Source organism: Pleurodeles waltl, chromosome 7 (assembly GCF_031143425.1).
Source record: "Pleurodeles waltl isolate 20211129_DDA chromosome 7, aPleWal1.hap1.20221129, whole genome shotgun sequence".
Classification (NCBI taxonomy): Eukaryota; Metazoa; Chordata; class Amphibia; order Caudata; family Salamandridae; genus Pleurodeles; species Pleurodeles waltl.
In genome coordinates, this window is record NC_090446.1 from 1,126,359,324 (window position 1) to 1,126,384,239 (window position 24,916).

General features: G+C 46.0%; 1 protein-coding gene across 3 annotated transcripts in view; it reads right to left on the reverse strand.

Annotated features, from left to right (window-relative positions):
• The window catches only part of GGA3 (golgi associated, gamma adaptin ear containing, ARF binding protein 3), a 525,496-nt gene that overhangs the window by 331,024 nt on the left and 169,556 nt on the right, over positions 1-24,916 (reverse strand). For all 3 annotated transcript variants that reach the window (XM_069200128.1, XM_069200129.1, XM_069200130.1), the window contains one exon: positions 12,527-12,630. In XM_069200128.1, coding sequence (XP_069056229.1) covers positions 12,527-12,630 — 104 coding nt within the window. The remainder of the gene's footprint in view (positions 1-12,526; positions 12,631-24,916) is intronic.

Sequence of the window (24,916 nt, forward strand, 5' to 3'; positions counted from 1 at the left end):
CACGCCTTCCACTCCGCCGGCTCGATTCCGAGCCGGCTTCCTTGTGGAAGGCGCATTCCCGCTGGGCCGGCGGGCGATCTGAATCAGAACGCCCGCCGGCCCAGCGGGAAAGTCAGAATACCCCTCGCGGTCTATTGACCTCGGGGCGGTATTCAGGCGGCTTCCGACGGGCGGGCGGCAACCGCCGCCCGCCTAGGTCGGAATGACCACCATTGTCACTTACAACCCGGATAGCTCTAACACTCGCAAATGCAAGATCTAATGGCATTGCCAATGCTTGTTTTCTTTATAAGAGATTTCGCAAGCACTGTGCAGGCGAAACCTAAAAACGGATCAGCTAGCTTTGTGTGTGCCAACCTAGTCCACCAGCTGCTGAGCTGCAGACTGGTCCTCTGATGTTTTGCTTTCCAGGTCCCGGATTTCCTGTCCTGTCTCAGGTCATTCTCATGTTAGAGTGTGCTTAATAATGTAATTGGTTTTAATGCATACACACCTCATTGCTATTTTAAAGACCTCACACTAATTCCATACCCCTGATGCTGGAGCTCCATTCTTCCTAAAATAATTATTGATGTTTTCACCAAAAATTGTTCTGATGGGTGCATCTAGGAAGACCTCAGTATACAAACGCCATGTGGGAGCATTGGGTGTGAACTATGTTTGCATAAGGTTTTAGGGGCATATAAACAAGCAAACATTAATGGTTTGCCAACCAGTGTTTCTCATAATTGCATATTTGCCTTCACTGTCTATATGGCAATGCTTTACTTTAAATGAAACTTGATGGGAAACCCAAATCAGTGATCCTGTGTGTACCCTGAATAGGTTGTGTGGATTTGTCCCCGCCCTCTTTTGTTTAGTTTGGTTAGTTCTATTGCTGTCATGTGGGCTTCTGGTAGACATGTGATGTGTACATGCCTGTGCATTGCATAAACATAAGACAGGTACCTTTTAATCATTGTGACAATCCGCTTTATGATCCATGTCAACATATTGCACCTATTAGGCAACATTCTGTTCGTATACCTCGCATGTGGATGTCACATATGCTAGTTTAGGTTCCCAATTTCCAAGCAGGACTATTGATAGATCTGCTACATCCCATTCAGTTATGGCATTGTATAAAATCTCAACCATTTTGTAATTGTATCCATCTCCCCTACCATGGCTGAAGCTTTTACTGTGCTTCAGACACAGTAACTCGTAAGTTGAACACTGCATATCATTCATTCTGGAACAACCCCTATGACCTCGTTAGTCGCAGAACCTCAAGTCAAAGTGCCACAGGAATACCTCAAGTGGGCCTGAAATGGACATCTTCCAATTACAGTACAGACACTGCTAAACCTTGACTTCCTCTGGTGAGACATCCTTATCACTGCAAAGGAATGTGAATGATAATTTGTAGAAAAAATCTCTGAGGAACGCGAAAAGCGAAGGAAAGAAGTTACCAATGTGCAGCGAAGGATGTGGAAAAAAAGGTAACTGATGTCAGAATGCCAGGGTGGACACCATATGGCTCAAGTAACGTACCATGGTTTCATCACCAGGATGTGTGCTACATGGCTCCTGTCACATCACTTTGGTCATTTTGACAATGAAATGGAGCCAGCACCCCCTACCAGTACATGAGAGCTATGGAAAGGTTTCCAGCTCCTGTCTGGTGCATTGGTATATTCAATAGGTGAGGAATCTGAAGGTAGAAGTATCCTTCAGAAACAGAAGATTCCACACGGACCTGAAAATCCGAAGATCAACTATTTTCACAGACTTACTGCACACATCATAAACAGCTCTACTGTTTACACAATTATGGACGAACACATTGGCAATAAGTTACTGAAATTATCAATGAAACAGATGATGTACTAGTAATGTTGACACGGTTCACTACCAGTTCTTTTCAGATGCAATCAAAGGATAAGCTGGTAATGACTGGATATAAAATGTATATATCCAAACCACCAATACTGAATATCTTTATACCACACCCTCGGGTGAGAGTTTACAGGTATCAGACGGATTTTCCTGGACGACTAATCCGTTAAAATATTTAAGGAGCTATATTACACCAAATCACACTAAAACTGTAAACACCAACTACAGGTGATACAAACCAATCTCTGTAAAAAGGCATAAGGGAGGACTAACATGGCTGGGCAGAATAGCTGCAATTAGGATTACAACTATGCCTAAAATGCTTTATTTATTTCAAACTATACCCCTACTGACATCTACACCCTCCATTAGAACGTTTCAAAAGGCAATTGATAATTGTATATGATAAGGGGAAAAAACAATGATAAGTTATCACTTGCTTCACTGGCACACAGGTAAGGATACCAGGGATATACAGAAAATATTTCAAGCATCGCAGCTTAGTGTTATTTCTGAAAGGAACCAGAAAATGTCTGCAAAACAATGGAGCTTTATAGAATAAATACTAGCAAGTATCACCATGTGGAAAGTATGCTAGCAGTGTGGGACAAACCGGCAAGAGGAAGAAGGCTGACCTCCCTCATATCTCCAATTACACCAGTAGTGAAAAACGCCAACTTCTCCCCTGTTGTGTCAGACACTCCAGTTGAAAGAAAAAAGTCCACAAAACAAACTGACAAGATCCTTGATGAAGTCTGGGCATGCTTTTTAATAAACCGCTCCCAAAAATTCAGAGAGCTATTGCGTCCTAAATACTTGCTTTCTCTACATTTATTTCAAATGAAATCTCATAAATGCTCACAAAATAATGCAAAGAACTCATAATAAGAAGACCACAGAAATACTGGAATTGAATTAATGGAGATGGGGTGAATTATACAGGGAGTGCAGAATTATTAGGCAAGTTGTATTTTTGAGGATTCATTTTATTATTGAACAACAACCATGTTCTCAATGAACCCAAAAAACTCATTAATATCAAAGCTGAATATTTTTGGAAGTAGTTTTTAGTTTGTTTTTAGTTTTAGCTATGTTAGGGGGATATCTGTGTGTGCAGGTGACTATTACTGTGCATAATTATTAGGCAACTTAACAAAAAAATATATATACCCATTTCAATTATTTATTATTACCAGTGAAACCAATATAACATCTCAACATTCACAAATATACATTTCTGACATTCAAAAACAAAACAAAAACAAATCAGTGACCAATATAGCCACCTTTCTTTGCAAGGACACTCAAAAGCCTGCCATCCATGGATTCTGTCAGTGTTTTGATCTGTTCACCATCAACATTGCGTGCAGCAGCAACCACAGCCTCCCAGACACTGTTCAGAGAGGTGTACGGTTTTCCCTCCTTGTAAATCTCACATTTGATGATGGACCACAGGTTCTCAATGGGGTTCAGATCAGGTGAACAAGGAGGCCATGTCATTAGATTTCCTTCTTTTATACCCTTTCTTGCCAGCCACGCTGTGGAGTACTTGGACGCGTGTGATGGAGCATTGTCCTGCATGAAAATCATGTTTTTCTTGAAGGATGCAGACTTCTTCCTGTACCACTGCTTGAAGAAGGTGTCTTCCAGGAACTGGCAGTAGGACTGGGAGTTGAGCTTGACTCCATCCTCAACCCGAAAAGGCCCCACAAGCTCATCTTTGATGATACCAGCCCAAACCAGTACTACACCTCCACCTTGCTGGCGTCTGAGTCGGACTGGAGCTCTCTGCCCTTTACCAATCCAGCCACGGGCCCATCCATCTGGCCCATCAAGACTCACTCTCATTTCATCAGTCCATAAAACCTTAGAAAAATCAGTCTTGAGATATTTCTTGGCCCAGTCTTGACGTTTCAGCTTGTGTGTCTTGTTCAGTGGTGGTCGTCTTTCAGCCTTTCTTACCTTGGCCATGTCTCTGAGTATTGCACACCTTGTGCTTTTGGGCACTCCAGTGATGTTGCAGCTCTGAAATATGGCCAAACTGGTGGCAAGTGGCATCGTGGCAGCTGCACGCTTGACTTTTCTCAGTTCATGGGCAGTTATTTTGCGCCTTGGTTTTTCCACACGCTTCTTGCGACCCTGTTGACTATTTTGAATGAAACGCTTGATTGTTCGATGATCACGCTTCAGAAGCTTTGCAATTTTAAGAGTGCTGCATCCCTCTGCAAGATATCTCACTATTTTTGACTTTTCTGAGCCTGTCAAGTCCTTCTTTTGACCCATTTTGCCAAAGGAAAGGAAGTTGCCTAATAATTATGCACACCTGATATAGGGTGTTGATGTCATTAGACCACACCCCTTCTCATTACAGAGATGCACATCACCTAATATGCTTAATTGGTAGTAGGCTTTCGAGCCTATACAGCTTGGAGTAAGACAACATGCATAAAGAGGATGATGTGGTCAAAATACTCATTTGCCTAATAATTCTGCACTCCCTGTACAAATACACTAAGCATTTTGTATTGGCAGATGGGAGGTTAGGAAGTTTCAAGATTTTTTTAAGTTTCCTTTTTATTTGCTACCCTTGTCCATTAGTCTATAAATAAGATGACAGCAGTCTATTCCTCACCACCCAGTGGAGGTTGGTGAGCTGTTCGCTGCTAAATCAATAAAGAGATCAAAACTATAAAATATTTTCTGATCTGTAGAGCTTTTGCAACATGTCTGCAGAATTGGAAAGGCTGTAAAACTTTTAGACAGAAGATCTTTGTAATAGCTATCTTCACTAAATTCACAACCACTGACTATATCCGCCCACATTGGCGATCCCTCAACAATTTTATAATGGAGAGAAAACATTATTTGAAAGTAAAAACAACATTTCTATATTTTTTATTTGCTAATATAAATGTATTCCATAAACATTAAAAAAATCATTAGAAAATTAAAAATGGATGTAAACAACATCAAAATTGTACTGTTACTTTACTGTGAAGGAGGGCCTTAAAAACACCAGTCAGCAGCACAATGACACTTGGTTCTCTAGTTCCTCCTGATGTCTAATGAAAGATGTAGGATTTAAAATCTACAACTCGGCTTCCCTTCCTGAGGCTCATTCTGGTATAGTTATAAATTTAATTTAATGAAGATATCGATGATGGTAAGCAGGTGTTACAGAGAAGTTAAGTTTCCTTTTCTATCATGGCATACTCTTCCGTAGTCATAAAAACTGAATAGAAGAGTAACTTCTTTCCTTACATGACGTGATGGGAGAGTTGTAATAAATGGAAAGGAGCCAATGGGCATATTTATATAATGCAAAGACTAGCACTTTTTTCCCTGGAGCGAGTACTTGCTGTCCCTGATGCAGCCTTTCTGATGCTGATCTAGGTCGCATGTTGTGGCCCTTTTTATCCCACTACTGGTCAGTACTGATTGCACAACTCACACACACAACAGAGAAAAACATTGTACCTAGTTTGGAGGTATGTGCTTTGGGGTCATATCCAAGAGAAAAAAAAACAATAGCTTAGTTTGTCAACCTAGCACTACCCTTGACTAACCATGTGGTAACATGCCACTGGAAGGCCCCTCTCTGGCCTACGGCTGCGGCAGGCAGCAATCACTGGTCGTTTGGGCCAACGCAGAGGACACTGTCCTGAGAGCCGAGCAGGCCAAAGGTCTCCAAAAGCAACCTCTTGCTATGCATTGGGATGCCACAGAACTAAACTTCCAAGCAGTGATCAAGGAACACCTTAAGCAGGATACTGCTTACTATATATCTGAAGCTATCCACTGTTGGAATCATATTGACTTAGCGTTACTACGACCTCATACAACATTCCACTTGGTTCGTTCTCTTGCTCTTGCACAGGATTGCTCTCCCACCGAAGTACACCAGCTGAGCGGTGCACTTCTCGTTCCTTTGCAGCTACATAGGCATTAGTAGAGGGCAGCTTGTTGCACAGCACTTGCTCCCCCATTATGTTAAATGCCCTGACACTACTTAGTCCTTACATGAATTACTGGATGTAATCACTTGCACAGCCTCCTGGTAATGTTTTACTACAGTTGTTTCTCTGTTACTTGCTGAACTCCACAGAGGCACTGAAAGCGCCAAATGGATGTTACTGTTACATGATGTACTGGATATGAGTCTCCTTAGTTGTCCTATATAACCGCCAGTACCCACGATTGCCCATGGCCCGAGTCCAGGTGGCCCACCAGTCCAGAGAAGGTCCCCAGGCGATTCTGACCTCGAGTTCACCCTGGGTTGACCCCTCCTGGGCAACACAACAATGCCACCAGCCTGCATCCAGAGGACCCCCTGATCGCGACTGGATCCGATGAAGATACCAGACGCCCATGGAGACACCTGCACCCGCAGCCCCTGGCCTTGGGGAATCCGACTAATGGTCCAGTAATGTCCAGCGGGCACCTCTCCTACTTGTCCAGCCTTTGGTTTTCTTAAGCCATCCCCTTGGACCCAGCCTGCAGCATCTTTTGTGACCCCCGGTGTCTCCCTATTGAAAAGAATTTGGCACCCAGCTCTCTGTTTGCCCTCTGCACCCAGCTGCCACTGTGCACTGAGGGTGTGTGCTTGCTGTGAACCTGTGCCCCTACCCCCCCGGTGCTGACTTATACCCCACAGGCGTGTGTCCTGGAACGGCAGGTACTTACCTGCAATCTCCTTTCTACCAGCACTCCCAGTCCTCATAGGATTCCATTGAAAACCCAACACCAACTTTGACCTCTACCCCCAGCGGCCCAGTGTTGCGGCTGGTGCACCACTGAGGTCAGCCTAAACTTTCACCTGTGGACTTCCTAAGACTGGAATCGTCAGTTGTGAACTTACTTGTTTACCGTGCTAACACTTCCCCCTCCCCCCCAGACCCTATTTACTCCTATGAGAAATTGCACTCAACTTTTGAAATTGAAAAGGGTTACTGGTATACTGCTTTACCTCCAAAAACTAAACAACGAACATTTGATACATATGCTTGATACCTATTTCCAACTGTACTTACCTGCAACAAAGACCTTCTGGTTCTAGTAATAAAGTAACAAAATATATTTTTGCTATATAAAACAATTGGCCTGGAGTTAGTCATTGAGTGTGTGCCTCATTTCTTTACTGTGTGTGTACAAGTGCTTTGCACTACCCTCTGATAAGCCAAACTGCTCGACCAAAAGAGAGCATTAGTATTATCTACTTTAGCCTCTGTTAAGCCTCTGGGTAACCCCTGGAATCTGTGTACACTATACCTCATTTTGGTATAGTATATACAGAGCCAGCTTCCTACAGCCACCACCCTCTCCAGCCAGAGTTTTTTCATTTTCCTTGTGATCTTTGTGTTCTCAAAGGAGGAGTTCGATATATGAGCTGCTGAACGTTAGTAATTCAGTAGAACATGAGTGTTATTTACCAAATATTTTTGTTAATCATGCTTGTATGTTATGGGTCCTATTTTGAACACGGACAAGTGCCCCACTTTGTCACCTTTCTCAAATCGCCATCATCCACAAAGAATCCATTCACCGCACCACCTCCACAGATGATGTTACCCCCATCAATGAACACCTCAACTTCCAACTCATAACGGATAACAAGCCTACCATCAGAGGCATTCTTGCCTACAGACCCCCAGGACCACGCCTCAGATTCTGCAACACCATCCTCGAATTCATCACTTCCCTAGTCATTGACACTGAACACTACATTTTCCTCGGAGACCTTGACTTTCAATTCGACAACCACAACACCACCAACTCAGTCAACCTCCCCAAAAGCATGAATAACATCAGCCTCACCCAGCTAGTCACTGACCCCACACACACCGCAGGACATATGCTGAACTCTATCTTCACTGCCAGCAATAGAGTCAAGTACAGCCATTCCACCGAGCTCAACTGGACCGACCTCGTAAGCAGTCCCTGTGCCACCAACAGACCGCTCAGCACCTCACACCGCAGTTGATAAAAAGTATCGGAGTCAACAAATTGACTCCCTCAACACCACCCACCCCAAAACCTCCACCAACCTTGATCAGGCCATCAAGAACTTCTCTGCCTGGATCTCGAACTGCGCTGTCACCCCCATCAAACTCACCAAACTCAAAAGATCCACCAAACATGGCAGCTGGTACACCCCAGAACTGAGAACTATAAAACACAAAAGCAAGCAACGCAAAAGGAATTGGCACACAGGCAAGGAGCCCACTGACCAGATCACCTTCAAGACATCGCTCAAGCACTAACTCCTGAAACAGACCAGAAAGAACACCCTAGCCAACCGCATCGAAGCCATCTCCAGCCACAGCAAATAACTCTTCAGCATTGTGATGAGTTCTCCAACCCTTCAGCATCTGAAAACACCATCCGCCCCTCCGAAGAACTCTGCGACACCCTGGCTGACTTCTTCCACGACAAGATCTCTACAATCTACAGAAACTTTGACCCTCCAACCCACCTCAGCCTACTTGATCCCACAGCTGCTACAACGACCACTAATCATCAGCAGGGACCAGCTCACCATGCAGAACACCACCAACATCATGCACTCCATCCCCTCGGGAGCACCCCTGCCCTAAACACATGTTCAACCTCTGCAGCACGAACATCAGTAACAAGCTCATAGCTATCTGCAACACTTCCATCACCACGGCCACCTTGCCAGAAGAGTGGAAATACACCAAAGTCAAACCCTTCCTCAAGAAGCCTTCTGCCGACCCCAACAAGCTCAAAAATTACCAGCCCATCTCCCTGCTCCCCTTTCCTACCAAAGTCCTGGAAAAGGCTATAAACTGCCAACTCACAGAATATCTCGAGAACCACAATCTTCTGGACGCATCCCAACATGGATTCCGCACGAACCACAGCACCAAAACTGCCCTGATCGTAGCCACTGATGACATCAGAGCCCTCCAAGACTGGGGAGAAGTGGCTGCCCTTATCCTCCTCGACCTCTTAGCGACTTTAGACATTGTGTCCCACTACACCCTGATCAAGAGACTTTAGCAGATTGGAATCCAAGAAGATGCGCTCAAATGGACTGCATCTTTCCTCAGACAGAGAATTTGCCTTCCACCATTCACCTCTGAGCCCAAGAACATACTCTGAGGCATCCCTCAAGGCTCTTCACTCAGCCCTACCCTGTTCACCATCTACATGATGCCCCCAGGCCAACATTGTTAAAAACTATGGACTGAACATTACCTCTTAAGCAGACAACACTCAGCTGATCCTCTCGTTAGCCGAAGCTTCATCCACCACGAGGACCAACTTTCACCTGTGTGTGACCAGCGCCACCAACTGGATGCAAAACAACGACCTCAAGCTCAATACGGTCAACAACGAAGTACTGATCTTCAGGAACACCACCTCCCTGTGGACTTCTAGTGGCCTGCTGCACTGGTCCCCACGGACGTCCGGAACCTCAGCATCATCCTGGACCACAAACTCACCCTGAGGAACGAGATCCATGCAGTCTCCTCCGCCTGCTTCCTCACCCTGCACAAGTTCAGTAAGATTTTCAAATGGATCCCAATCTTCACCAGATGCACAGTCACTCAAGCACTCGTCACCAGCCGCTTAGACTAGGGCATTGCGCTCTACGCAGGAATCAACACACACTTCCTCAAGAGGCTAGAGACCATCCAAAACCCAGTGGCCAGACTCGTCCATGACCTCCCCAAAAGGGCCCACATCACCCCTCACCTGAAGAAACTCCACTGGCTCCCCGCCCACAAGAGATTCTGATTCAAGATTCTGACTAACGCCTACAACGCCCTTCACAACAAAGGACCAGCCTATATCAAACAACATCTGAGCTTCCACCAGACTCCCGAGGTCAGCCTCCTGCGCTCCTTTCCTTGGCCATCCTGGCCAGACAAATCATAAAATTATTACATACAAATCATGAAATTATTCTCGGAGGCCTAAGGATTGACTCTTAACCCAGGCAAATCTGTGCTAGTCCTGTTGCATCCCACAAGGGACTGCTATGACTGGCAAGACAATTTCCCAATTTGTTGCAATAGTTTCCGATATCTGGGTATTACCGTTGCCCTGATGCCTGAGCTAACATGGTCCCTCAACAACACGCCACTCACCCGGAAGATTAAGGAAGACCTTAATAGGTGGCAAACCCTGCTCATTAATGTTCTGGGAAGAATAGTCCTGTATAAGATGATGATACTGCCCTGCCTTTTATACCTCCTTCAGAACTTTTCACATCAGTTTTCCAAACATTGGTTCAGCGAGATGGACTCGATGGCAAGGTAGTTCCTGTAGCATAACTCCCCTCCCCGGATAGCATTTTGCACCTGTCAATGCAAAATCTACGAGGGTGGAATCGAGATGTCTAATTTATATCTTTATTTTCTTGCCCCGCAACTATTGGTGATTAAAGACTGGTTGGGAGGGGGTAGTTAGACCCAGCGTACCAGCTTGAACTCCCGACCCTGGGATTCTCTAAACTCCTTGATCTGTTGTATGGGGCTCCCCTTCACAGGAAGATTCCCAAAGTGACAGGGATGGTGTTTGTGGGATGGAGAGCGGCTCAGCATGAAACGGGCTGGTGGGTATAACTTATCCAGCAAACCCATCCCTGTGGCAGGGAGCATAGCTCCGGGAGGTCTCCGCTCTAGAGGGGTTTCACAAATGGGACAACATTGGCGTTACACTTCTGGGGGACGTGTGGAGCGGCTCCTATATGCTATCATTTCAAGAGCTGCAGCAACAGTACTCTCTTGCAAATACACAATTCCAAAATATCTGCAACTTCGGCACACCTTGGGGGTCCACATTCAGAGTGGAACAGTCCTCCCCAAGTTTAGCCCGGTGGAAGCAAAGGCTCTCATGGGTGGCCAGGTCAGGGGCGGGGTGACCCAAATATACAGTTACTCTGCTCATCAACACAATGGAACCTCTTACGAGCCTTAGAGAGCAGTGGGAGGGCTGGCTGGGGCAGATGGAGAAGGAAGACTGGAGAGATGCCCTGATGGCCCAGAGGGCCCTAACCATATCCTCTCATCTCCTTTTAGTTCAGACATACTGTTTACACACCTCATACCTTACCCCTGACAGAATACAGAAGGCGGGTCTTCAGGCCCACTCAGACTGCCCACGCTGCTTACGACCCAATGCAGATTTTTTCCACATGGTGTGGTCCTGCCCATACACAGAGTTATCCGGAAGGTGGTGACTGCTGAACTCTCAACGGTTTTGACAGTGAAGGTGGAAATGGCTCAGTTACCAATCCTACGGGACTTTCTTGGGGGATGGGGAACACCACTTATGCCACCATAAATGTATTCATACAGTATACTATACAGTGTTTAAATCACACAGTATTAAGAGACGACTCGAGATGCGACAGATGCAGAACTGAGGCAGTAGATTTTCTCCAATTATAACAGACATTTCTAACCACACAGACGTAATAAATGATGATGATATTTAAGGAATTGACTAAAATGCTAAGTACTCCAATACAAACATTAACCAAGATTGCATTTCTAGGATATGTCATGGACATTCCTTGCAAAAAAAGCCTAAACTGTCTTAGTGATGCTTCTACCTAGAGGACAGACGGTTCTCAAATGGGGCAAAGGACCTTCTTCAGCCATAGATCAACAGATTCAATACCAACTATTTTACAGTGAGCATCCTTACAGCTACATGCAGCCAGACTCAGGGATACAGGGGGCCTCTACAGACATATCTGTCAGACTAACTAAGCAGATTGAACAGCAAGGAACAAACACTCTGGTGCAACCTAAATTGCACAAAGGAAAAGGTTTAATGAAAGGTGTGTTACAAAGACTTACCACAGGGAAACCGGTAATATTAACCCAAGCCATGGTTTATAATGACACATGGTGTTGGGGAAAGGCTCAGGCTATTTATGATATGTAAATGTGTGCTGGAGAGCTAAAATACTGTTGTGATGTTACAACTTGTTCTTTGTTGTGCTGCTGTGCTAGTTAAGTAATTGTAATCTTTCACCTAAATGATTAGGTTTAAAAAAAAAAACTTCAATATCATATAAGGCACAATTTGTTGTAAGGCTAAAAAAATATGTATGTGAGGCATTGGCCTTGCAAGCTGTGGATTAAGGCAGACGTTGTAATACATTAGCAACCAAGCTCTGGCAAAGAATGACATTTGAACTATAAGGAAGAATATTGTGCAGCTGGAGTGCTTTGAAAAACTCTATATTACATATTTTTTTAATTTGAATTTACATCTCAAGCACCACATACTTGCTGCTAGCGGTTAATTATGATATTGGGGATATTGAGAAAAACAAATCAGATATACTTTTTCCAGCTCATATCAAGGGTGAAAAGGATCCAAGGCCTATCTTTGTTGTACACTGGGAGGTGTTTGCATATTGTAGTTTGGTTTAAAACCAGCTAAAGCATGCAGATTCTTTTTTGGCACCCTGCCTGGCTGCAACTCAAAAGTCGCAATCTACTGGTGATATGAGTGAAAACTGTTAACCTCACACTAACAATCTACTACCACAACTGAGATTAGATATGTGCAAAGTAACCACACCAAATATGCAGTTTTGCAAAAACCATCACAGGATTCGTAAATTACATGATGCAGATCAAGATATCATAGTACAGTCTCCCACCTTGGATTTCTCCTCATCATCGAAAACTGGGTTCTTGGGGCGAGCTGGTGGGGATGGAATAAGGGTTCTGTCCACAGGCATCACAGGATCAGAGTGAACAATGCCTGAAAGATGAAATGGGAAAAGATAACAATAACGTGGTTAAAAATTGATCAGCTTATAGAATGTAAGGATATATAATCCAGAACTTCCAGTGAGGAAGGAGCCTGGGAGGATGGGGGGGGGAGGAGAGTTGATAAGAGACTCAACACGGGATGTGGTGTAGGCAACAGGCAGTTAAGAAAGGGAGAATCTGTTTAATAAATCTGTAGCCTTGAACGTCACAGACCCACCAAGAATATTACAAAATAACCACAGAAGAGATAGGTCTTGAATGTTCCAAGGAACCAATAAAATATCTCTGGGTTTGTCTTCCCTCAATCCATGAACAACTTCACTTTTAAAACATACCACAAACCATCAACACACTGTTTAGCCACCTATAGTGATGGGGAAGTAGAGATATCCTGTCTGGAGTGCATCAAGATTAACTTTATGTCACAGCTTCTTTACTTAGCCCAGACAGTTCCTCTAATATTACCGACTCCAACAATACGTACAAACCAAAACAAATTATCAGCCTTCTCGTGGCCCGGTAAAGGATCGTGCACTTCTAAAATCAACACTAATCAAATAAAAATACAGTTTTTTCTAGTCTAGTTCTTCTACATTAGTGGAACAAGATTACCCATAAAAGAATATCACATTATTTCCTTCCCTATGACACCAGCTGTGTTTTGAACCAAACTTTGCTTGTGGAGTGACAGATCCAGAATTTAGGTAATGGAATCCGAGTTCCCTACCCTGCTGAAAGACCCCTACAGCAATGGTGAAATACTCACTGAAAAGGCCCACGTCCAAGAATGTCATCTAGATCCAATTGATAACTTCAAGTTAATTTAGCTCCTACATTGTGATAATTATTAGACTGAATAGCTTGTTGGCTCCCACCAGACATGGATACATGCCAAATTGGGAAGCTAAAATAGGAAAAGAAGTCCTTTAAGAGGAATAAGATATAATATCGGAAAGGGCCTCCCAAGTCACCATGAGCAGAGAAATTTAACTCATACAACTCACAAGATGTACCTTACTCAAACTAGGCAAAATGCCATGTTTGGCTCCTCAGACGTGCTGGAAGAATTGAAGGGGAGAGGTACAATGTACTACATATTGTGAACTTGTCCCAGAATACAAACATTTTGGAAAAAGACAAGCCCCAAAACGGCACACATTCTGCAATAACCATTATTGCCAGACCCACTACTGATTTTATTGATCAGCAGAGGAGAAGTAGAACAACACCCCACATCAAACTTCTATTGGGAGATTCTTGATACACATGCTGACAACCACACTATCAGTCGCGCAATTTTGGAAACTTCGAAAGTCCTCCCTCACAAGTATTTGGTGAACTAAGCTATGGTCAATCTACACAAAGGAAAAAGCTGCCAACCACAATACATGACAGCCTGCAAAATTTGAAACCACTTGGGCACCTTTTTTAGGTGTCGCCTACAAGACAACACACATGCTACCTACTGATGTATTGCTTACAGCCCACACACTCCTTACCAATTGTTGGCTTTATTGTCACTCTCATTTGCTTGCTTATTATCCATCAGCTTGTGTTAGCCTTCCTTTTTAGGGTCGAGCCTGCGTTGCATGCGCTCGTGCATGCGTATCGCTGCGAGACGCTTTAGGGTTTAGAAAAGGGTTCGGAGCCCTGTCGATGTCACAGCAGTGTTTTTCATTGGTTCGTGGGCTTGCCTATTAAAATCTGCTTGCTTTCCTTAGTCGAAGGCATGCATACGTCATGCCTTTTCCGGTGGCTAGCCCTCCTCGAGCGCATCGACCCAGTACAGAAAACATGCGAGGCACGCTGTTTTCTGTCCGGCTCGTGGACTACTTTTTCTCTATTTTACTAGCGTGATTTCGCTTGGCAGAAGTCGAGCGCTTTACACAGTTAATTTCACTTTTTCGGGTAGGTACATAAATGCACTTTTGCTGATAGGTGAAAAGTCGGGTTAGGAGTTTACAACGCTATCAGCTCTAACATGAGCAAACGCGAGACCCGTTGCATTGCAAATGCTTGTTCTTCTTGCGTTTGTTTCCCCTCCTCCCCCAATGGACATACTACTCGTGTCTTTCCACTGCTAGTTTTCCAAGCACTTTTTTTTCCTTTTAAGCACTCCTTGAACGTTCAAGTGCTTTCCAGCTGTCTGTCCCATCTACTTCTTTGCCACCTCTACAGTTTTCAGTGCTCCTTTCTCTCACATGTATGGTTCTCCCCATCAGTTCGATGTTTCTCTTGCACACTAGTTTGCTTTTCTCCCACCTGCACCATCCTTGTTGCTTCCGCTCCCACTCACGCGCTCCCTTTTGCTTTCATCTCTGACCCATGCTCTCAGTGTTGCTTCTGCCTCTCTCATCCCTGTGTTACTTGCCCAACTCACGCCCTCTGTGGTACTTCCGCTCCACATCACCGCCTATGTTGCATCCATGGCTCCCACTCCTTCTGCCTCCAGTTTAAAAACAAAAAAAAACTTTTACACACTTTTTTCTTTTTAATAAACAATCCAAATCAGATCGATTACTAAAAAGAAAAAGAAAAAAAAAAAGCAGCTGTGTGGTGCACACAGACCTACAAAATGACTTGGCTGGCTGAATCAAAGGCTTTTTTTATTTCAATTCTTCAGCCCGCTCACAGCATCGGGAATGCTATGCAGGTTAGCTAAAAAAACATTGCCAAAGTCAACAGACCCCCAAAGACTAGACCTATAGTCTTTGCCAATGCTTTTTCCAAATGAAACACATTTCCTTGTTTTGAGCCCAGAGTCACTCCCATGTATTTAAGTGTTTGGAATGGCAACATGCACTTTTTCTAAAAATTGACTTACTTACAATGTAACTAGGAGATTGTATTGATATTTTTTATTCTAACTTGTTGTATTTGCTCATTTGATCAGCTAGTCAACTAAGCATGGCAATATAAAGATATTCTGATAAAGGTGGTCTATTGCTTCTACGGCCATACATTTGAAGAATGTACACAGTGCATACTTTAGAACAAAGGGTAGAATCACGTACCAATAATGTGACTTCCTCTTCACAAACTACTTGTGCTTTTTGCTATTGGACGGTGGACATACGTATCTTGAAGGTCTGCTGAACACATTCAGGGGGTCATGATGACCACGGCGGTCAGTGAAAATATGGCGGTAAGTACCGCCAACAGGCTGGCGGTACGTACCATCATATTATTACATTGGCGGGTTGGCTTCAATGTACCACTCCCACCGCCATGGCGGTGACAGCCGCCGGGTTGGAGAGATCTATCTCCAGCCTGGCGGCCGTCACTGTTCCACTCGCAGGATTGTGACCGCACCTACCGCCATGGTTTTCGTGGCTTCCTTACCGCCACGAAAACCATGACAGTAGGCACTATCAGTGACAGGGAATTCCTTCCCTGTCACCGATAGGGTCTCCCCCCTCACCTCTCCAATGCCCCCCACCCCCTCTACATTCACGCCCCCCTTCACACACACACATTACCACAAACATCCACGCATGCATACTTCCACTCACACACACCCGCACACACTTTCAAACATGCACGCACACACTCATTCACAAAACATAACATACACGCTCACACCTTCATACATGCACACTCGCATCCAACACGCAACACATACCCGCATACACGCACATACAAACATACACACACCCCCAACACAACACCTCCTACCCACCTCCCCTGTCGGAGCACCCTCTTATCTGTGTGCAGGGGGTCCTCCGGCAGGAGACGGGACGGGGCGCTGCTACCACTAGCAGCGTCCGCCAGCAGAACACTGCCAGGCCGTATTATTTCTCATAATACGGCTGGCGGCAGTCTACTGGCGTGGCACTGCTGGTGGCAGCAGCCCCATCTTACCGCCATCCGCCGGCATGGCCACAGCCGGATTTCAGAAAGATGGCAGAAATCCAGCTGTGGTCATATTATGGCGGACGGCTGTTAGCCGCGGTGACGGTCTTTTGGCGGCCGTCGCCGAGGCGGCAGGCGGTTTTTATCGCCAGTATCATAATGAGGGCCTCAGCCTCCTTTCCCACCCAAAAGGAAGATGTAATGAAGCATTAGCAAGCAAAATCTTTCTCTCTTGATCCATTTGTTGGTGAGATGAATATCTACAATATGTCCGAAATCTTTCCTGGGCCCCTTCTTCATTATGATTAAATGCTTTTTCCCCTTTGAAACCTGTGAAATCCACCAGTGAAATCCTTGATGGCGTACCCGTGCTAGATGTGGAAGTGTAGAACAGCAACAGTCCCAACCATCTAAAGGATCTGTCATGAGGTGGCAAAAGTGCTCTCCTACGACTGTGCTTCCATGGTAGGTAATCTTCTTCCTGATCCCACAGATGCTGGAGAGGAGGAGGAGATTCATCAACAGGCATCTGCACCCTAAGAGTTGGAGAAGCGGAAGGCCTTTTTCTTATAGGTGACACTGACATCCATCCACCCGAGGAACATGGCTTTCAGATCCTTTGAATGTCTGCTGGAGTAGGTGACATATGCTTATATATTCTCAGTGATGTTTGCGCCACTGAAGATTGTGTCAATGTCAAATTCGTCAACATCCACCTCCATGATATCGAATGATGTTCTGATGTCAAATGCCTCATCACTGATTGACACCCTGATGGCGAGTAATACGACTGCAAGATGTTTTGAATGCTTTGATGTTGATTTTCCTGATAGCAAATGCCAGTGCAGCTTCTACGTCAATATCGACCTAATCCCTCCTACAGTGACCAACCGATCAGGACCATACCTTTTGATGACATTGAGACCTTCAACATTGAATGGGTTGTGCAATGTCAGGAATGGCCAAATGAGGATTCCTTCTTTTTTGTGTTTTTCTGGAGTTCCTCTTGTTGCGTAGGCTCTCTTTATCCTAATGAGGCTGTTAGAGTTGGGCGGCAGCATCACTTGGATTGTGGGGGACTGAGTACAACCCCACACCATTTGACAACTGTAGGCCTAATCTGTTTCGGGCCAACTAGCAGCGCCTCATCTCTGCCCAAGGGCAGGGATGAATTTTGGCAACCGGGCACATCACCTAATGACTTCTCAGGGAAATCGTGGTGTATCAGATCTCATCCTTTTCTCTTAGTTACATTAGTCTCACACATGCAAAGACAAACAGAGGCAGGAAATGGTTCAATAAGGTTTATTGAATCAGCTGCGTCTTAGATAAAATTGCAATAATTTGCAATAAAATCTAGTAGAAGCAAAATGGTGACAAGAAAAGTGAAACACAGGAAAAGTCCCACCATACTGTCAACTATGCATAATATATGTGTTTCCTACCTACGCTATGTTAGAGCACAGCATGATAAGCCCTAATACACCCTTCAGGATTCCCCCCTGGGAAGACATCATCCCCCATACCTGAGCAAGGAAGCCTGAGGTTTATAGACACACCTTCCCCAGGTAGGCCAGGGAATCGGTAGTCTCAGCAAGCAGCTGTAGCAAAGTCAATCACCATGCAGTCATGGCCATATGGCTAGAATCTCCCTCTAATATGCATGGGACAGAGAAGTGTTTTTATAATAAAACAACTGGTGTTCTGGGAAAATGCCTCACGTAAGGATGTGTGTGGTTCTGTGAATGTTAGAGACGCAGTGTATCACTTTGTCGGCATCCCTATCTCGCTGCAGCCTTGAGGAAAGCACAAAGTAAGAAGAAAATCTTGCTAAGAAACGTAATGCTTTCCTAGGCGAAAGAACAACTAGATGAAGAAAAAAAACAGAACCCTGAATGTGGCCACTTCTGAAATAATAAAAAGGAAGCAGAATAAAATGTAACTGGGCTAAAGGGCACAAGAGGCAGTCCCAGTTGCTAAAATAACGTGCCTAAAGGCATCACTAAAATACAACACTCTCCTTGGATATCTCTCTGCAAGAGTCATTGCGAGCCATGGACTGCAACTCAGTGGAAGCAAACACTTCCCTGGAGGCCCTGTTATTCACCATTCTGATGTCTTCCAGTTTCCCTCTCAGCTAATTCTCTCTGACATTCCCTTTCTAGTTCCCTCTCCATCACTGAGCACACTCATGGACATTTTGAAGAAAAACTTACATTCCTTTGAGTGACAGACTACGTGGCACATCACACAGACCTGATGGTAATCAGTTGCGTTTCTTTCCCCTTCCACATAAAGGACATTTGATGAAGAGAGAAACAAACGAGTTACTTACCTTCGGTAACGACTTTTCTGGTGGATACATTAGCTACCTGTGGATTCCTCACCTAATGAATACTCCCATTGCGCCAGCATTTGATGGAAATCTTCTTCCTAGCTTCTGCACGTCGACGAGGACGTCACAATTGCCCACGCGACGCCGTCTGACGTCATACAGGCAATAAGAGGTCCTCGCCGACGTGCCGACGTCAGTACCAACATTTTTTACGTGCCTGAGAATAATAGGCCATTGAGATAAAAGAACAAATAACAATAATTAATGATATTCCAAATAAATACATCATTCTAAGAACTTAATTCTTCTTTTTTTTTTTTTGAAACAACTAAATAAATATATGAGCAATATATATACATATGAACATATATACAGAATATATACAAGTCCTCAAAACCAAGAGGAGCACACTCAAGAATTACTTGGTTAGACCAGACAGGCAACGGGGAGGCGGGTGGGACCGTGAGGAATCCACAGGTAGCTAATGTATCCACCAGAAAAGTCGTTACCGAAGGTAAGTAACTCGTTCTTCTGATGGATACAACTACCTGTGGATTCCTCACCTAATGAATAGAGTCCCAAAGCAGTCCCGCACTCGGTGGTGGGTGCCTGAATGGTCACACCAAGAAATCCTGCAGCACCGACCGTGCAAAATGGCCATCCCTTCTGACCTCAGAGTCCAAGCAGTAATGCTTCGCAAAAGTATGAAGGGACGACCAAGTTGCGGCCTTGCAGATGTCAACCACAGGAACACCCCTAGCCAAGGCCGAAGAGGCCGACTTAGCTCTGGTGGAATGAGCTCTTATGCCATCAGGGGGTTCTTTCTTTGCTAAAGAGTAACACATTTTAATGCAAAGAACAACCCACCTGGAGAGTGTTCTCTTGTGGACTGCCTTTCCTCTCCTCTTTCCCACGTACCCGATGAAGAGCTGATCCTCCAGCCTGAAATCCTTCCTTCTATCCATATAAAAGCTTAACGCCCTCCTTGGATCTAAGCGGTGAAGTCTCTCTTCTTCCTTTGAAGGATGAGGCAGAGGATAAAACGTGGAAAGAGTTATCGTCTGGGCCATATGAAAGGGTGAAACAACCTTCGGTAGGAAAGCAGCCTTGGTCCTCAACACCACCTTATCCCCATAAAAAGATGTATAAGGGGGTTTTACAGATAGAGCTTGCAACTCACTCACTCTCCTTGCAGAAGTAATTGCAACCAGAAAAAACGTCTTTAGGATCAATAATCTCATGGGGCAAGAATGCATAGGCTCAAAAGGGGACCCCATAAGAAAAGTTAGAACCAAGTTTAAATCCCACTGAGGCATAATGAAAGGAGTAGGAGGGAACTCAGGTTGCCCCGTTCAATCTCCAGGCATGAAGGTGCAGGCTCTGGAGGTGGGGGTGTAAAACCTGCCCCTGCGACTGCGAGAGGAGGTCTGCCCTGAGAGGGAGACGGAGCGGAGGGCATAGTGAGAGTTGGAGAAGGTCCGTGTACCATACCCTCCTCGGCCAATCCGGAGCTATTAAGATGACTTGGGCCCGGTCTTGGCGAATTTTCCTCAATACTCGAGGAATTAAGGGTATGGGAGGAAACGCGTAAAGCAACTGGTCGCACCAGGTCATCTGAAACACGTCCCCCAATGCTCCTTGTCCCGGATACTGGAGGCTGCAGAATAACGGGCAGTGCAAGTTCTCCCGAGTGGCAAACAGATCTATCCGAGGAAACCCCCACATCTGGAAGATTAGACGGACTTGATCCGGATGGAGACGCCACTCGTGATCAGCCGAGAAATGGCGACTGAGACTGTCCGCATGTACGTTCAAAACTCCGGCCAGATGATTTGCTACCAAGCCAATCTGATGGTCCTTTTCCCAGGACCATAGCCGAAGAGCTTCTCTGCAGAGAAGGTACGACCCTACCCCTCCCTGTTTGTTTATATACCACATCGCAGTAGTATTGTCCGTCAGGACCTGAACCGACTGACCGCGAAGGGATGGGAGGAAGGCCTTGAGAGCCAGACGTACAGCCCGTAACTCCAACAGATTTATATGAAACATCTGTTCTACTGGAGACCAAAGACCTTTGATCTCCAGGTCCCCCAGATGAGCTCCCCACCCTAGAGTGAAAGCATCCGTTATTACTGTGGCCACAGGTGGAGCTTGCGAGAACGGCCTTCCTCGAGAAAGATTGTCGTCCGCAATCCACCATTTCAAATCCATGGCAGCATCTCTGGAGATCCTTACCGAACCATCGAGATCTCCTTTGTGTTGAGACCACTGCCTTCGGAGGCACCACTGAAGAGCCCTCATGTGCCAGCGAGCATGCGTGACCAACAGTATGCAAGAAGCAAACAGACCGAGCAGACGTAGGACCTTGAGGACCGGAATAACCACTCCAATTCGAAACATTGGAACCAACGCCTGAATGTCCTGAATCCGCTGAGGCGGAGGAAAGGCTCGATTCAATGTTGTATCCAGTACTGCCCCTATGAACAGGAGGCGCTGAGAGTGCTCTAGGTGAGATTTGGGCCCGTTCACCGAAAAACCCAGGTCGAACAACAACTGGGTTGTCGACTGTAGGTGATGCAACACGAGCTCCGGAGACTTGGCTTTGATCAACCAGTCGTCCAGATAAGGAAATACTGCTACCCCCTTCCTTCTGAGCTCCGCTGCAACCACCGACATCACCTTTGTGAAGACTCGAGGTGCTGAAGTAAGACCAAACGGGAGGACCGCAAACTGATAGTGCTGCGACCCCACCACAAACCGGAGATACTTCCTGTGCGACTTGAGTATCCTGATCGGAAAGTAAGCATCCTGCAAGTCGACAGACACCATCCAATCTCCATTGTTCAGCGCCAAAAGCACCTGAGCTAGGGTCAGCATCTTGAACTTTTCCTGTTTGAGAAACCAATTCAAGATCCTCAGGTCCAGGATTTGCCTCAACCGACCATCCTTCTTGGGAATCAGGAAGTATCTCGAGTAACAACCTTGACCCCTTTCCTGCTCTGGACCCAACTCCACCGCGCCCTTTAAAAGGAGGAGTTGAACCTCCTGAGCTAGCAACAGGAGGTGTTCTTCTGAGCAATAAGATGGGCGGGGCGGGCGGGATTGGGGGCGGAAACTCCCGAAAGGGTAGGGTATAGCCTTTTCTCACAATGCTGGTAACCCAGGAGTCTGTTGTTATGACCTCCCACTTGTGGAGAAAATTCAGTAACCTCCCCCCTACAGGAGTGGAGTGAGAAGGAATTGGCGGAAGCCTAAGGCTGCTTCCCATGCTGCACCCCTCCAGAGGATGAGGAAGAGGCAGAGTGCTGCTGAGTTGCTCCCCTGGTACGGACCCTACCCCTCCCTCTGAAAGATCTATAGGAGAGAGCAGAGGTGGGTTGCTGGAATTTTCCTCGAAAGGAGGAGGAGGAACCACGACCAAATCCTCGAAACCTCCTAAAAAATCTGGAGGTAGTAGAAGAAGTGGCTTGCAAACCCAACGACTTGGCAGTGGCCCTACTCTCCTTGAACCTTTCTAAGGCCGAATCCACCTTGGCGCCGAAAAGCTTGTCACCATCAAAAGGAAGGTCTAATAGGGTTGATTGCACATCAGAGGCAAAACCAGAGCTACGAAGCCAGGCCTGCCTCCTCGTAGCCACAGCAGTGCCCATTGCTCTAGCAACCGAGTCAGATGTATCCAACCCAGATTGAATAACCTGGGTTGCAGCTGCCTGAGCATCAGAGACCAGGATCAATAATTCCTGAGGAACCTCTGTGTGCGTCTAATTAATCTCGTCCATCAGGGTGTAAATGTATCTCCCTAAGATGCATGTAGTATTGGTGGACTTCAAAGCCATGCTACAAGACGAGAAAACCTTATTGGATGACATGTCCATCTTTTTGGAGTCTCTATCCGAGGGTACAGCTGGAAAGGACCCAGGAGCAGATCGAGCTGAACACGAAGCCTGGACCACCAGGCTGTCAGGTGTTGGATGCCTGGAAAGAAAGCCTGGGTCAGCCGGTGCAACCCGATACCTCCGAGCCACAGATCTATTGACGGACGAAGAAGACACCGGCTTCTTCCAGACTTCCATAATGGGGTCCAGTAGTGCTTCATTGAAAGGCAAAAGTGGTTCTGCAGATGTAGAGGCAGGGTGCAACACTTCCGTCAAGATGTTCTGCTTGGCCTCAGTCACTGGCAAAGGGAGGTCCAGAAAATCAGCCGCCTTTCTAATAACTGAGTGAAAAGTAGCTGCCTCCTCTGTTTACTCCCCAGGTGATGACAACTCCCATTCAGGGGAGGTATCCAGACCACTAGCAGTGTCCAGTCCATGGAGACCCTCACGAGAGTCCTCAATCTCCCCTTCCTCCAAAGCTTGTCTCCGGTATTCCTGTTCTTCAAGGAGGCGAAGAGCAAGCCTCCTCGAATGCAGCCTCTCCTCTATCCTCGGCGTCGACATGGCGTCAGCGGACATCGAAGATTGACGCCGATCCTCGGATCCGTCAGACGCCGATCCTCGGATCCGTCAGACGCCGAGTCTAAAGGCACCATGGATTTCTTCGGCGCCGAACGTGGAGCCAGACGGAGTGAAGACTGCCCCAGAGTCGGAGGAGGTCTAGTCGGCGTCGCTGGCTGAGACGTCGAAGCCGCAGGAGCCAAAGCCGTAGGAGCCGAAGCCACCGGAGCCGATACCGGCGCCGAGCCCACGTTTCCCAGGGGAAGAAAGGGCATAAAGGGTGCCGGTCGAAGTGGAGCCGGAGCACCCATGTTGAAGGCCAAAGGGCCTGAAGGACCAGCCGGTCCACCACCTGGAGCCATCTGTTGGAAGATGGAGAACATTGCATTCAGGAATGCGGTACTATCAGCTCCAGGGGCCGGGAAAGCCGGGTACTGAGGTGCCTGGTTCGAAGGCGACATCAATGCCGGTCTCAACGTCTGCATAGATGGAGAAAACACCTAAGGCTGTGGAACCTCGAACACTGAAGGAGGATTGACCGATGACATGGGTGAAGTCGGTGAAGGTAACGGCATCGTCGGCTGGGGAGAAACAGTGGGACTAACTTCCCAAGTCTTCCGACGTCGAGTCGATGGTGACCTCGATCGAGACCTCTCCCTACTCGACCGGCGGCGAGATTATCGATGACGCCGAGAGTCCCGATGACGCCGATGTGACTTCGGTGACGACGACTTTCGGTGACGTCTCTTCTCCTTCTTTTTCGATTTCGCAAGAAAAAGTTTGGCCTCCCGTTCTTTCAGGGCCTTAGGATTCATATGTTGACAAGAATCGCACTTGTCAACATCGTGGTCGGAACTAAGACACCACAAACAGTCAGAATGTAGGTCCGTTACCGACATTTTGCCTCCACACTCTCGGCAGGGCTTGAATCCTGACTTTCTTTGCAACATTGTAATGTCTCAAAAGTAAAAACAGCCAAAAACACACTGTAACTGTCGATACAGCAACAGTAGCTCCCTCGAAGATAACCGTTTCGAATGGCATGGAAAAAAGGGAACTGACGTCGGCAAGTCGGCGAGGACCTCTTATTGCCTGTATGACGTCAGATGGTGTCGCGTGGGCAATTGTGACGTCCTCGTCGACGTGCAGAAGCTAGGAAGAAGATTTCCGTCGAATGCTGGCGCAATGGGAGTATTCATTAGGTGAGGAATCCACAGGTAGTTGTATCCATCAGAAATTTTAAATTAAAGGTAGTCTTGAAAAGATACAGAAAACTTTAAATTGCTTTGTACGAACAAAAACCATTGAATTAAGTTGTTTAAGAATTCTGACAGAAAAACAGCAGAGAATTAATTAAAACACAGACAGTGTTTCTAGGTCCCACTCTCATGAGCCAGAAAAATCTGAGATAGGCAATTACCAGTAGAAGGCATCACAGCAGTGGAAGCCTCTACGTTTGTTAAAGGATTAGGGTGCTCTTTAACTAATCTAATGCTAAGCCTCTGAGCCCACCGTTTTCCTTCACTGTAGACAGGTGTAGGCAGCAGTTACACTTGAGATGCTGTAATTGTAAGGAATTTTAATTTAGAATAGTCAAACACCTGGGGAAAAGACTGCCCTTTGATAGGCTATCGAGGGAGTTCTGTAGCTTT